This window comes from Adelges cooleyi, unplaced genomic scaffold, assembly GCF_023614345.1.
Source record: "Adelges cooleyi isolate 19-005CV unplaced genomic scaffold, UGA_ACOO_1.1 ACOO_flye_CR_arks_rails_tigmint_CR_PRNA_651, whole genome shotgun sequence".
NCBI lineage: Eukaryota > Metazoa > Arthropoda > Insecta > Hemiptera > Adelgidae > Adelges > Adelges cooleyi.
In genome coordinates, this window is record NW_026096352.1 from 13,169,194 (window position 1) to 13,185,626 (window position 16,433).

The 16,433-nt window shown below is 30.6% G+C and overlaps 2 protein-coding genes across 6 annotated transcripts in view; both read left to right on the forward strand.

Annotated features, from left to right (window-relative positions):
* Positions 1 to 12,767, forward strand: part of LOC126844261 (vanin-like protein 1) — a 42,134-nt gene extending 29,367 nt beyond the window's left edge. For 2 of the 5 annotated variants that reach the window (XM_050582310.1, XM_050582314.1), the window contains 6 exons: positions 7,312 to 7,485; positions 7,792 to 7,935; positions 8,470 to 8,639; positions 9,387 to 9,601; positions 10,261 to 10,582; positions 10,762 to 12,767. In XM_050582310.1, coding sequence (XP_050438267.1) covers positions 7,312 to 7,485; positions 7,792 to 7,935; positions 8,470 to 8,639; positions 9,387 to 9,601; positions 10,261 to 10,582; positions 10,762 to 11,317 — 1,581 coding nt within the window. In that variant the 3' untranslated portion in view covers positions 11,318 to 12,767. Of the gene's footprint in view, positions 1 to 4,063; positions 4,220 to 5,284; positions 5,347 to 5,407; positions 5,611 to 7,311; positions 7,486 to 7,791; positions 7,936 to 8,469; positions 8,640 to 9,386; positions 9,602 to 10,260; positions 10,583 to 10,761 lie in introns of those variants that run through there. The other 3 variants (XM_050582312.1, XM_050582313.1, XM_050582311.1) reach the window with 3 other exon arrangements.
* A 1,241-nt stretch (positions 12,768 to 14,008) lies between these two features.
* LOC126844538 (mitochondrial cardiolipin hydrolase-like) lies at positions 14,009 to 14,909 on the forward strand. Its single transcript, XM_050582810.1, has 2 exons — positions 14,009 to 14,140; positions 14,280 to 14,909. Exons 1-2 carry the CDS (start codon positions 14,130 to 14,132, stop codon positions 14,836 to 14,838), a joined length of 570 nt encoding a protein of 189 aa, XP_050438767.1. The 5' UTR covers positions 14,009 to 14,129; the 3' UTR covers positions 14,839 to 14,909.
* Positions 14,910 to 16,433: the final 1,524 nt, after the last annotated feature.

A 16,433-nucleotide genomic window follows, 5' to 3' on the forward strand; every position in this document is an offset into this window, starting at 1 on the left:
TTGTATGTACATAAAAAAATTAAGATATTTTTTTGTGTATAAGCAATAATAACAGTGATAATAAACAATTTTTGTTATGGACTGTACAATTAAGGAATATTATAAAAACAGCGCATTTCATCATTCGACCTAATTACCTAATTTACTCAAGCAATTTTGTATTTTATCCAAGTGTGACCAGAACTATTCATATACATATATCTTACTTTTTAAATTGCAGTAGTTTCAGTGTAGAAGTATGGTCGAAATCAATAGAATTAATTTACCTTATTCAGATTAAGCAACTTTAGGTATATTAGTTAATTAAAATAACGATAGTAACAACCCATTCTGAAAAAATTTTAATATTTCAAAAATATATAGTTTTACTTATATTTGTATTATAATATTTCTTACATATTAATATTATATTTAAACATTTTGTTCATTTTTTTAATTTAAAAACTTTTCCTCCAAAAATATGATTTTTAATCATTATAATTGTATTTTTTTTAAATATATTTGTGCAAAGAGAATTTTTTTTGTTTTACATTGAAACTATAATAACGCATTCAAATAGTGAATGTATAAACGATTTCAAACCGAGATACAATCGTGATACATAATATTTGGTGGGTTCAAGGTTGTGAATAAATCAATTGGTTTTTCGTCTGATTATATTAAGTACCTGGCGACCGAGCATTGCTCTATTAAAAAAAACACCCTAAACCATAGCTGGATTTTGGCATAAAAAAAAAAAAAAAATCATATATTAAATATTCTTTTATATGTGAAAAATATATATACACTCGAAAAATACTTATCTTTATTTTCTCTAGTAAACCTTAAAAAACGCAAAAATGTTCCATTAAATGTGTTCTAGATTTAGTGGAAATCAAATATTCAACTTTGTTGTATATTATAGACAAACCTCTAAGAAAAACTCTAAGTAATGGTCACTAAGTATGTTTTTGTAGATATCGCTAAAGCAAAATTTTAACATTATACATAATATGCCGCTGTTTGGAAATTGCATTACTACTTCAAAACATACCACATTACCACCACAATATAGGTGATAAATATTAATTTGTTTTTCATTGCAATACATCATAAAAAAAAGTTTAGGTACACTAGTTAACTAGATTTAGTAATACTAGCATATGTATTCCGACAGTACAAAAATAAATATATCACAATTGTAATTTTGTAAACTTGGATACGAAAAGATTTACAGAAGTCTAATTACCGTTAGACTTTTGTTAATTAATCAATTGAAAACTTGTCACGGCCGTCCGTGTTTGTTTACACGTGAAACTATTTTCAAGTAGTTTTTTTTGGCATTTAATAAAAAAAATATGACAAAAGAAAATGTCGACAAAAAATACTTAATTTATTTTAAACGACATGGTACTAATTGCTATTCACACTTCGTACTATTATAATTTATTATTTTAAAACACCATTTTTTTATGAGACGCAATTTTCGTACTTGCAAAAATCTTAAAGATTGAAATATGTGCAACACATATGAATTAGCTACATGGATATGTCCACTAATTTTTAGACTATAGAGTATACCATCATAGCATTGTAATCTCTCGGTACAAAAAAAAAACAATTAGTGCACACGAGGAAATATTTTTAGTAATTAGTTAATAGTGTTTTATAAATCTTCAGTTAGGCTAATCGTGAAAAAAATATCGTTTGCTACAGTAAATCCAAATGGTTTTAGTAGTCATTGGTGGTAATGATTGATGAAAACATGTTTATTTGTAGGGCATCGGGCTACTAGATCATTCTTTTTCTTCTAATAGGCTGCGGAAATGTAATCGCCTACAATATAAACTATTAAGGCAAACCTATTGGCGATTGCCGTACAAACAAGCATGGTAGGTAATAATAGAGGTCAATGCCAACGTGTCCCAATGCGGAAACTGAAAGGATTAGCGGGAAAACAAGAATAGTCTATCAAAATTCAACACATTACTTACATTTGTCATATTATAGTCGTACAATATAAGTCTAACATTTTTTTTTTATTGTTGTCCAAAGAGATATAGTACAATCATTATTCCTATTAACCTCATGGTTGATACCACGTGTTTTTGGATTCTCATAATATACATTAAAAGCAATAATTTATTTAAAAATTATTAAAAATATTATGTACATAATAAAATGGACGAACGTGCGTCATACCAACAATGGGTGTCAATGATTACTGAATGACCTATTGTGTTACGATGTATCTAATAAATCTAAATCTTTACATTATGTATTCATAATTTGTTTTATTTTTTTTTATATAATATACCATAGAGAATTTGTGCATATCATGTATATAAAGACGTAATAGTCAGATTAGAATTACAAATTTTGTTGCCAATTTTAGAATTAAAAGAATAGTTAATTAGAAAATTTTGTTTCCGCACACTCTTATCCGTGTAAAAATCTTTTTTCAATTTATATACTGTATACATTTAACTGTCGGTAAACTACGAAATAGCTGAAAGTACCGGAAGATAGTCTTTGTTATAGATTAGTTATAACTAACTATAGAGTATATACATGTTTATATATTTTTTAGTACTCTTTTTATCGATTTTTCAACTGGAGTAAAGTATTTTAGATCAAACCACAACTACTTATAACTAGAGGTAAATCGTTATTATCACGTTATACCGTTATTGTTTGTATACTATTTTAATTTTGTTTTAAAAATATAAGATATTGTCCTGCTAAAATGATAAAGCATTCGAATTAACATCCAGTCGCTGCCCGCTGGTCACGTACATAAGCACCATAAGTCCACGCATAATAATTGTATTAGTATAAATGTAACAAACGTGTGTTGTGTATTATTATGTTGTTAAAGTATTCAATATAATAGTAATAATAATAACCATGATCATGATCCCATGAATATATCATATGGATTATAATTATCCATTTTTGTACTAGGTTTATTAAAAATAATAATAAATAATAATAATTATAGCTAGTTTACTACTCTAACTAAACTAACTCGATATGATATTTTATACTCTATGGTTATATTACATTTAATAATTTGTTATTTTTGAAAACATATTTTTCACTGTTTACTAACTTTTTTATTGTTGAAGCCCAGCAAATATTTGATATTTAACAAAAAAAATTAGGTTTTTGTAAACCCAACAAAAATCCGTTTTTTTGCTAATTATTTTGTTATTTATTTGTATAAAATATCACTAAGTATAACCCTACTGAATTATGGTTAAAAACTAAAAACCTATAATTTCCCCTTAACCACACAAATTAGAAACAATAATTTTAAAACACAACAACTTAGTCCGTTCAACATCCATAATTCCTTTAAACAGCGCTTTAATAATTTAAAATACCATGAACTTGATTCTTCAATTATGTTTCGTTGTTTAAAATTATGTTTTTTATAACTACTTTAACCTCAGGGTTAAAATCTCGATACATAAAAAAAAACTGCCCGCACTTTAGTACGAAATTTCTGATACCAGACAAGTGTTATACTTTGGTACAAGAGATAACGGCAATTTAATACGTTTACAATATATACGTCAAGGCACAATAAGAAAAAAAGATAATTATTAGATTACAACATAGCCAAAGGTATCATATGAGTAGCGAGATCATTCAGTGATTTTGTCAATTAACTATTATGACGTTTATGTATACATAATTATATATATATACAATTATACTCTCAACTATTGTTTTATTATTATATTATATTATACTAATTATCAATGTTTTAAAAAGCTCTTAAAAAATACATTACTAATTAGAAATAACACATTTTTTTGGGAGTTTTATTAGAGGTTAATCTATAATTGGTACCCGCGATTAGTAATTGAATAAAAAAACCTGAGCTCGAAACGTTGTGTATCATAAGGTGACTTATCTAATAATAATTGCTATACAGTCATCACCGATGACCGTACAAAGTACGTTTTTATAAACCAATACAGACCATTACTCTATTGGTCTTAGTTTATCGTTAATCAATGTTGCCACGGGTAGTCTAAACCATAGACTTTTTGGATTACCGTTTTAATTATTATATCGATTTTATGTTGTCTAAGTTAAGACTCTTGTTTTGTTAAGGCTTTTGTTATTATTATTGTCTTGGCATTGTATTTAGTCAATATAATTCCACAATATGTGTAGATACAAATACAATCCTATGTCAAATAATAGCTGCCGGCACGACTCAATAATGGTAGGTCATAGGTTTTTTTTTAATTTCAATACTTAATTAGTTATTATATTCTCAGTGATTACTTTACTAAGGCTCGGACTAAATGTAAACCTGAAAGAAACAAGTAGGGTGCGACATCAAGGTCGATACATTTTTGGGTCCTTTGTTGGTCTTACCGACCAAGAACCAATAATATTCTGATTTGAATAGTTGGTTTTATTAGTGTAGAATACTTCAATAATGCTTCAATACACGAATAAGTGTTTTTTGTGTGCTTATTGCTAAATTTTTGTGGTACTGGCTAATTAAAATATATTTCAAACATCAAAGAGTAATATTAGGATTTAGGACTACATAATACATTATTGTACCATAATATGTACATTAGGGGCATTTTGTTCATAGGTCAAAAGTCTTTTATATCCCGAACTTAATTATATACAATTGTAATTGTATTAATGGTTTCGTTTTAACATTAAAACAATGTATGAATACATATTGATTGTTAGGAATACATAAAAGTATAAACCGATTTTATATTTCAAACTCAATTATATTTTGTAAGCATTACTACACCTTTGTCGTAAGTAAGTCTTATCCTTTCAAGGTCTTAAAAGCCACCAGGGTTTGTCAACACCGATTAAATAATAATATACGTAAATTATTTCTGACGTCAAAGAAAAATAACCTCCGGGAATAATTTATTATAATAATATATGATACGTCGTCTGAGCTGTAATAATATCGATAAAATAAATGCTAAAAAAAACATGCGTAAAACTAGAGGTCAGTCAGCGCCTGTAAACATCACAAAGTCCGGTGTAACAGTTATTAATCAAGTTACAAGTATATTATGTGGACGTTTAAGTTTGAACTGATCGACACTTTAGCGTACCTTTAACATTAATTTAATTTGTATACTAATTTAAAATAGCACAGTTTCATTTTGTATTTTCGTCGAAAACATATTGTTCAGTCCGCGACGTTTACGTCATTTAAGTATCATTAAAATGAAAAAAATTCATTATTATTCATCTCCCTTCCAAATCGGTTAAAGGTGGTGAAATAAGTAGATTATTATATTATACAGAATATAATATAATGTTTTTATCGATTATCGAAAAGTGGGGGCTTAAATTGAATGATAGGTAAAAATTGAAAACATACGTTTCGTGCCTTTTAATAAACATCCGAACAGTCTGCTACAATAATCCGTTTATTATGTTTTTATGATTGTCTGTGCTTTATTTTTTTTTTTAATTCGACGAGTAGTAGATGATTTTTTGTTCCAAATGAATATGCACGTTAATTATTTTCAACTTATTTGTTTTAGAATTAAGAACATAGTTAAGGCAGTTTTTTACAATTACATAATGCTACTGATTTTAGTATTTGTTACGTGCATTTCAGGGGTAAGTAGATGTTATAATATAGGCTTAATTAAATAATACTTAGGCCTAATTAATATTTATTAATTTTTCGCTCAAAACTGTTACATCGACTATATAACTGTAGAATTTACTAAAATACAGGTGATGCTCAGTGACTCTGTTAATAACTTAAATAAAAATATGTTATCTAATGATACATTTTACTGGTCAACACGTCATGGTACATGATATTATTTGGTCATGGTATTATTTTAGTATAGTCATTTTGAAATACAAGTTAGAGATATGATATAAATAAAATACATAGTAAATTACAAATGTTTATAAAACCAGTTTTTTTATGCCTGAGTCATGCCAACATTATCATAATTATCCATTTTTTCACCATTTACATATTTTCTCCCCTTTCGATCTGACGGTACAACGGTTAATTATTAATGTATTATAACGGCGACTTATATTATATTTTATTATGTTTAAAAAATTGTTCTACAAAAAAAATCGATCAGTAGACAACCAGTATTAAATAATTTTATGTCGTTTTAAAAGTTATTTCAAGCCATTCAGACGGTTTAGGGCGAGTGCATAGTACGTAGATATAACATTTACATTAAAATCTGCCTGTCTCTTAAACTTTAACTTGATATTATAAGTCTAAGAAGAATAGATACATTGAAGTAATTTTTATCTATGCACACTACACTTGCTTGTATCACGATTTAAAATGTATTTACTTCAAAAACAATTATTTAAATCACCAGTCGACAGGTACTGGATCTAAAATGGATAAAGTATGGGAAGTAAAAATATAAACATTTATCTAGATAAAAAAAATAGTTTCATCGTCTCAACTTATTTTCTTGCAATTAAATAATATCTTAAAGCAATCAAATTATAATAAAATCATGACATTCATTTTTTACAATTGCCATAAATGTCTTATAGTCGATTATGGTTATTAATTATTGACTTATTAATAAAAAAAAAGCAAAGCCTACAACCTCGCTATCCCTGGCCTACGTTTTAATTCAAAGTAGGTATCCATTTTATCAAATGAAATCAACAGTGACTAAAAATAGCGTGTATTAATTTCAAAATAGTTGAGTCAAGTGCATACGTAGTTGACGAATTTAAATTGAATTCAATTAAATAGTTATCTGTGATAAGTTGAGAATCAGCGTGCTACAAATTATTTGTGAAGTCCTAAGTCTTGATAAATTAATATATTTTATTGCCACCAAAGGGGCAATAAAATATATCAATTGGCACTTATTGCATAGATATAAGATGTGCAAACACGTATAGTGTATACTTAGTTCGCATTTTTATGTTATTTGATATGTATGTGTTCTCACATATTTTATACGAGAGTTCAATAAAAACCACACTGTATAACCGAAAATAAAATATACACATTACAAATAACAGGGAACTCGTATCAAACTATTAGCTTTACACGTTCCTGTGTATGATAGTGGAAAATCTGTCTTTATAATTTCACACAATGTATACTAATTAACGGAACGTGCTTTTACTAAAAACAATAGTACCGAACAGTATTAAGATGTTGTAGTCACGAGTTAATATTATTATATGGCGGCGACCGTTATAGTCGTAGTAGTTTAGATAAAACAATATTAAGAATAAACGTTTTTGATAACAATATATATATATGTATATATTAAATTGAAATCTTCAATGTACCGTTTGTGTGTTTTACAGTTAACCCTAATGGTTAGCGGTGGAAATGAAGCGAATAAAAACAAAGGATGTGACAGCCAGTATTACGTGGCGGCTGTCGTCGAATATTTGCCCACATTAGGCTCAAACCCGTTGCAGTCTATCCAAAAGAATCTTCCGGTATACGAAGACATCATAGCAAACGCTAGTCAATACGTGAGTGCATGTTTACAATCAACCAATCGAATATTTTGTTTTCTCGAAAATATCCTAAATAATATAAATTACGAAATACTATACACCGGAGAGACACGTTTACCGTGAAAGTATTTTCTAGTATAGTGTTAATGGCAAACTAATTATTAGAGCCGAGACGCTTATGGAAAAATACATACGTACCATATCGCTTGTTCAAAACTGTACTCTAAATTTACAAGAAAGAAAAATAGGGCGACTAATTATTCAGCTCTATTCGTGTGTTGTATTGGGAAAAAAATGATATTATTATAATTGTTATTACAGGATGTAGACATATTGGTTTTCCCGGAGGGCGGCCTCACCGGGCTCACCTTGCCCGACGACAGAAAAGACATCCAACAATTTGTTACAGAAATCCCTTCGCCGGAAAGCAATACCATCCCTTGTTTTACGGACAAATGCAGCATAGTAAGTCGATATCCAATTATGTTACAGATAATTTTTATTCTTTACTCGTGCTTAATAATTATTAGAATATTTACTAATCGTCCAAACAAATTCGCATACAATAGAACAATAATAATAATGTTATAATGACTACTATGTATCGACATTTCCATAACAAATACTTAGGTGAACAAAATTTACAGTTTCGCCTAACTGTGTGCAAAGCATAGTTATTTGTCGGTGCTTTGTTAATATTAGTATAACCGCAGAAGTGTGACGGGTTTGGCGAAAATAAACAAAACAAAATAGGATATAGCAAAAATTAAAAAAGCATTTTCAAAAAATTCATCTCCTACAAATAAAAAATTCCAACAACAATATTACTAGATTTTGAATTTATTTTTTGAAACGCTGTAGCATTTCTAATGACTTTAACACCGACATTTGTATGTTCGAATTGTTTATGCACTCCTGTCGAGCTACCCAAAAAAATGTCCTTGTAGCCTGTAACCGATCGATACGAAATTCAAAGAATGTGGCGTTTGTTTTTTTAAGATATTGAAAAAATTGTCGTGCGCCGCTCGTCTGAATCGCATCTATGTGGTGGTCAACTTGCCGGAAATCGAATATTGTAGTAAAGAAGAAGACCCTTCGTGTGCGGACGACCTGGCCAATTATTACAATACAAACGTGGTTTTCGACAGACAAGGAACAATAGTAGCCAGGTAATTGAAATTGTTTAATTCCAAAAATATTAAGAACGTGCGCAATGGCCTACTGCGCAGCCGATTAAATCGCGCGATATTCTGCAAAAAAAGCTATAACTTTAATGTAAATTTGAAATATAATAATATTTATTTCCTTAATTCATCATGAAAAATCCAATTAGACATCGTTTATTCCACATGTGTAGCCAATATAAATAGTTGTTTCTTCTTTAGACCGACCAAAACCGGGTTTCGATTTAATTATTTTTCTCTTCTGATTTAAACGTCGTTGGCTAGTCTATAGTTAAATCAAAACTCGTTTACAAACCACATATTATACATAAATATATATGATATAATGACCGGTAGTTTTTTTTCAGTAATTAAACTTAACCGTTTGCCATGCCGACATCCATTTTATAGTCGTCGTATAGTAATTATATTTAATATCATCACTTTAAAAGAAAACAAATTAAGGATGCATCCATGATCGTCGACAGAACTACATAATTAAAAAATTATTAATATGGACCGAGAATTTCCTAGTCCGTAGTTTTTTTTTCCTTTGTCTCCATCCCTATTATTTGGGATCGGCTTTGTCACCCATGTTCTAAACCTAACCGGAGCAGTAGCACATAAGGATAAATAAAACATGGAGATGTACGGATAGGGGGAAAATGGATTTTATTGGCCCACTTGACTTGTCTGAAATAAAGTGAAGAATAAGAAGGTGATTCTATTTGTATTTTCATTTATGTTTTTCAGGTACAGGAAATTTAATTTATTTAGAGAAGGTGGTTTCAACGTTACCCACTCGTCAGAACTATGCACGTTCGATACTGACTTTGGGGTTCGGTTTGGAATGTTCATATGTTTTGACATATTATTTCAAAATCCGGCGAATCTTGTCATTCAAGAAAAAGGCGTCAAGGACGTAGTGTATTCCACGGCTTGGTTTTCAGAAATCCCTCTGCTTACGGGTAAGTCGATACAATACATAGTTTCACACAAAAGGTATATGCAAAGTAAAACAAATACTAGAAGACATTCACACATACCTACTACGAGTGTATTGTCAGACAAAGCTCATTGTTCGTGTCTAAATTGAATTACAACGCTTACATTATTGGATCAGAGTATGCAACAAAAAAAATCCAAACCTAAAAATCCCAGCAGGTTTTTTTTAAGGCTAGACCCGATAAAATGTACGGTGTCGGTCAAATCGACAACATATTAACTATATCAACTTTGGTACTCGGATAGGTATATTATAATGAATGATTTTTTTCCCACCGAGTACTTGTTACCGTAGGTATACAGAAAACATGTATTTCATGCTATTTTGTACTAGACAATTATTATCGTTTGACGTGCATAAACTAGCGTACCTAACCACTTATAATGAGAGTCAATTAATTTGAACCACTAGAACTGTCAGTAAATTATGTATATAGTTGCATTTCAAGGAGGTCAAGTACACCGCTGATTTATTCTCGTATTTAATTAAAACGCTTTATGTACACTTTTTTTTTGAACTCCACAAAATGTATTCTTTTTAATGTTAACATTTTTATCTGCTCCACCATTCTTTTTTCCTGAAAGTACAGACCTATTAACACACCCTTTGATGTCGTTACAGCCGATTCGGTTCAGTCCGGTTGGGCGTACACCAACGACGTGAATCTAATAGCGGCCGGTTACAATACACCTTCGATGAGCGTGGGCGGCAGTGGTATATACGCCGGCCGCGATGGTCCTTTGGTCATGGTCATGCCCGATCGACCAGGAACGCAGATACTGTTGTCCAGAGTACTCAAACGACAGTTTCCCGATCCGGACACCATATGCAAAAGCAAGTGCTCGATTGATAAGACGTTCATGACGTTCATGTCCGACGGTTTAGTCTTGCCTTATGGAAAAGAAAAATGTCCAATCAACATCAACCGACCCAGCGATCTCAGGTCAGTACCGCGTTCGTACACTGTTTGCCAATCAATCTGTTCTTCTCTTTTGCAACCTTCTCGTATATTCTCAACTATCTTTCCGGTTGACTCCTATGATCATACACATCCTGCTCTTCGCCCTGTATTGTGCTTGTAACCGTAGCAGACCCTAATCGGCCGCGTCTTGGTGCCAACAGGTTCTTCATGGACAAGAGTTTCAAGTACTTCCACGTGGAGACGATGCGGTCGGAGCTGGAGCAGGACGACACGTTGACCGCGTCGATGGAGTACGAACAGGACGGTTTCGCGTGCGCCATGACCGTGAGCTGGCGGAACGAGAACAACAACGCGACCACGGACTACAACATGTTCGCGTACTCGGGCCGACGGACCTTCGGCGATTTCCTCAGCGCGCACGTGGAGACGTGCGGCCTGACCGCGTACAAGTACAGGGACTCTTCGGCCGGCGGCGGCGGGGTGTCCTACTACGACCCGCCCAAGAGTCTGGTGACCATCACGGCCATCGACATCGTGGCCCGGACGTCGGACCTGACCACGGCCGTCATACCCACCACGTTGAACACCGCCAGCTATCCGCTGACCAACGATTACTTCACGTTCGCCAAGCGGACCGTCGCCGCCGAGGACGGCCGCAAAGTGCTCGAAGTCAGCATGCAGCTGTGCAAGCCCGTCGCCAACCTGATCACTTTCGGCTTGTACAAACTGCCCCGGACCGACGTGGCGGTCAACTGATCAAGCCATCCCCGCCCCACCCCACCTCGCCCCCACCTACTCCCAGGCGAAACCCGGTTAAGGCTTACTGCAGCTTCGTCTGGCATCGCGTCACGTGTGTGTTGTTATGGAAAACGTGCGACGAAAGGACCAAATTGTATTATTAAATCATTTTTTTTTTTTTTATCGTTTAGTACTTAGTTGTTAGTATAAAATTGTCCAATCTTAATATAACGATTTTTTCCGCCCTACAATAACCGTAAATCTTGGCACATTGTAATATTACATGTTTTTTTTTCTTCTATAATGTCTGTATTGGTGGTAAAAAAAAAAAAATATGATAGTATACGATTATGACGGCAACAATGATAACCGACAAAACGGGACCGCATCGAGTGCCTATAATGGATTATGTTTATTTTAGTATACCGTTGATCTCTATGTAAATGTATAGTAGTTAATGTATTTAGTTTCGCGTAAGTTAACTTGTAAAAATATATTTATAAATATTTAAAGGTAATTCTGGCTTTTTTATATATATATATATGATCAAAACTGCTTTTGTTACCGAAAATTGTATACTTTCAACGCTTGTTCGATGTATGTAAATCTTTTAAAAATTTTGTATTAGAAATAAAGATGTACAACGTTTATGCCGTTACGCTCTCGTGATTAATGTAAATCTTAGTTTATCGCGAAAATTTCATCTTTACTATACTATTTAAACGAGAGTAAACAAATTATAAGTAATGGTCCCATTAAAATAGTGGGTAGTCGACTAGACTATTATGCGATGGGTATGGAAAACGTCGTTGTATTGGTTTAATGTTGCATACTTGCTTTGTTATTACAATTTTACAATTAGCCCCCCCCCCCCTATAAAAAAATTGAATATTCAAACGAACATATTTTAAGATCATAGTAACTGTTTGCTTACAACAGTAAATGTGTGTATAATAGTAACTAGTGATATTATTTTTGTCGGTATACTTAAACCTTGTGCAATTTATTAGATTAGACCTTAAATCGGATGTAGACACCAAAACAACACAATATTGAATATTATAAGTATGACGAATAATTTAACGTTCAGAGTTCAGAGTTCGCCGTACCTGCTCGTGAATAATTATTACTTTTAAAAAACCATTTTTTTTTTCATGTTTCATGTATTTTGTTTCATCTTAATAGACATTTTTGCATAACACTGCCAACACATGTTATGAAAATGCAAAATTAATTCGGTAATCCTTCAATCACAGTAAACACCCTCAGCACATAAAATATGTACCTACCTACTTAATATGTCTGATGTCATGCACAATTCAGGATTATTATAGTAGCTGTTTTTAGATAACACTGTGGTCCTTATACGGATCATCAAGTATATAACATGTTTATGTTAATTTATTTATTTTTTTATTTACTTAATTTATATTATTTTGTGTCTCAATAAACGACTGAACCACCTGTACGTGATTTTTATTTTTTACCTTTTACCTTATTTAGTTAGACATCAACTGAAAATTACACGAATGGTACTTACAAACAATATATTATATTATTATGTTGTAAACGCATGAAGCTATGACACGGTGTAATAAAGGTAAAAATACAAGTACCTAAATAAACTTGGACGATTTAATGCAAACATATTAACTTGGTAGTTTCAACAAAAAAAGTTTAAAACTAATTTCACACGAATTTACTAAACGTTGTCAATTTGTTTTATAACAGCAAAACATAAACCCACCAATTATTTTGATAAATTCACCTAAACCAAAATGTATTTTTGAGAGAATAGAAATAATGTGTTACTTTTGCGTGTGCACCACTGACTGAAAAATTAAAATATTTCCTTGATATTTTGATAAAAAAATAACATGGCTATAGCCCATAATCATGATATTAAAAAAATATAATATTTTTACACATTATACAACGTGAACTTTTATTAGATGTCAAAAAAACTGTCTTTGGCTACTTTACAAGTTATGTAGGAAACAGATCTTATATTTTTTTATGTAAAAAATCAGGTTTTAATATTGAAAAAATTGCATATTTAATTTATTTAATTACAAGAAAATGAAAATGTTTAAATGAAAATCGTCTTCCTACATAACATAGTCAAGTAGCCAAAGAACTCGAATCTCTTTACATAATTGAAATTGGACCAGCATATGTAGTCGAAATTTTGTCTGACTTTTTGGTCTAAAATAAAATAGAGATAATAAAAAAAGAAAATTATTCAAATGATAAAAATCGATACAAGATAAATTCACTGGTTTATCGTATGACCATTACATTATACTTAGTAGAGTGATTTCACAATTACAGTTACACAATTGCTATAAAAGTCATAATACTAACTAATAATCTAATTTATTAAAAATAAGAAAATATCCAAAACGCATTAGCTTATATCTACTTTTTCCAATGAATATATTTTCTGTGGGATGATTATTTAAAATTGGGAAATATGGAGCAAAAGTAAATACTAACAGCCAAATAGCCACATTTTCCAATTAGGTATCTATTTATCCTTTTTGGTCAGAGGTCATAGATTAAATCTATCTACCTAGTATTTCATCTATGTTTAGGTCAAGTGGATGACAGAGAAAATTGTCACTGGGCAATATAATGTAAATTAAGGACATGTTGTGGATTTTGGAAATGGTGGCGTTATCAAAAATGTGGTTTGTACGTAATCGTTTGTTATCTATAAACTTTGACTGATAGATAAACTTCTATCACGATCCAGTTATTTAATCAAACCACTAACGTAATTTTGATTTTGAATTTTGTTTTCGGTCCGCCGTAGGATGTAAAACTAAAAATGTTTTTCAAGTAAGAAATTTTGTTTTTTTTTACTGTAATTCTTTATAATAACTACATGGCGTGCAGCATATTATTTTACATTACCTCAAGTGTAATTAAACGTTTGAACTACTTTACTTATCATGTTTTTTTTGTTATTTCATTTTAGATTCAGTATAGAATCGTTCACAACATGGACCTTGTTGACAAGTGCTACTGCACTCGTAACTTACTTGTTCCAGGATTACATGAAGAAAAAATACAACATGAGAATTTTATTTTTTGAACCTTTGTTCTACCGTCCTAAAGAGTCGTCATGTCCTAACATCGCTGATTTAGTAAATTGCTTGAATTTGGCACAAAAATCTATCGATGTTTGTGTCTATACCATTTCTAGCGAACCTCTAACGGATGCAATTATAAATGCATACAACCGTGGTGTTTTGGTTCGTGTCGTTGTTAGCAATGGCGTACTTTTATATTCAAAAGAAGTAAAAAAATTAATGAAATACGGTGTGGAAACTAAGTTTCAAGCAGACTACAACGTATATATGCACAATAAATTTGCAATTGTCGATTCTTCAACGTTAATAAATGGATCAATGAATTGGACTCATCAAGGGGCATTCCAAAATTGGGAAAGCGTTTTAATTACTAACAATCCAAGTTTTGTTCGACCTTTTAATGAATATTTTGATAGAGTTTGGGTCAGGATTTCCATTGAATAGTGGTTATATTGTGTAATGAGTAACTAGATGTATTTTTCTTTTTAAGCTGTAATATAAGTTGTTATAATTAACGTTTTAATAATTTTTAACAATTTGAAGTATACCTACTGGATTTGTTTTATATTCAGTGTTCTATAGTAAATAAGAAAATGTTTTTTTAGTTAAAAATATCTTTATCGGTCAACGATAGTTTATTATTTATGTTAAACTTTTAACTTAGTATTTTAGCTTATTATACAATTTAGATAGTTGAAACAACTAATTTTAACATAAAAATCTAAAGACCCTAAAAAAGCGATAAAATAATACATCATGATTTCAGAGAAGGCATATACTTACTTAAACGATAACTTATTTAAGTTATTTTAAATTATTTTACTATCATTCCTGCTTTATGTATATTTGCCGCCGTCGTAATAAAATTATTTGACCATTAAATACAATTATCATAAATATCAATTACCTATAACATTATAATAAATATTTTGTTATATTTTACAGTTACGCTATGTCAGTCAAAACCGTATTTTAAAACGTTTAAATGTAAATCAGCTCCCTACATAACATAGTAAAGTAGCCAAAGAACTCAAATCTCTTTGCATAATTGAAGTTGGACCAGCTTATAATTTAAAATTTTGTCTGGCTTTTTGGTCTAAAATAAACCAAAATGGCTTTTACTCGTAGAAAAAATTATTTAAATTAACAATAATACAACTTAACCGGTAAATGAATTTACATGGTGGACATTTATCAAACCTCTTTTTTCTTAATTATTGCCTATACAAAACTCCTTAAATACCGACCTCATGCAAACCCCCTTAATATAGGGATTTGTTCTAAAACTCGAATTCGCTTGCGCAGATCAGAAAAGGACGGTTTTAAAAACTAACCATTTTGCATAAGTACAGTGAATTGATTTATACTTTGATAATGAAAAAGTTTTGAGCTGCGAAACCGCAAGAACATTCAACCAGCCATTAATGTTTTAAGTTCCTATTTCATTTCAATTCGTTCAAATTATAAATTAGAATAAAATAGTTCTAGACAGACTTAATAATTATTGTATAGCACAACGAATATTTTATTAATACACACTTGCCACCGATTTGCATATTAATATATAATTACATGTCAACAAAAATGGTACCTATTAATACAGAAATGGCTGTTGATGGGTTTGTACATTTTTTACAACTGTTGATTGACATTTTTTAATACCTAACCAAGAAACCTATGAAATTATTTAGCACAATTTTTTTTATGTTTTTAGATAAACATTTATTATAAACTATGACAAGCATTTTGTGAAAACAACGTTCCTACAAACAGATTAAATAATACTATAATATAATAAGTATTACTTAATCTATGATTATAGTCATAAATTTTGTAAAGTACGAATTTTAAACATTTTATAAGAATTATTTCGAAATTGGTCAATTGATATTGTAACTATAAATCATTCAGTTAATTTTTATACTAGAACCTTCATCGAGTCAAGTCCGAACAATGACTTCCGATATAAAATGTATTATTTTATATTTATGAATTATGCTTAAGTACTAAAATACATAAATAAGAAGAATTTTTTAACG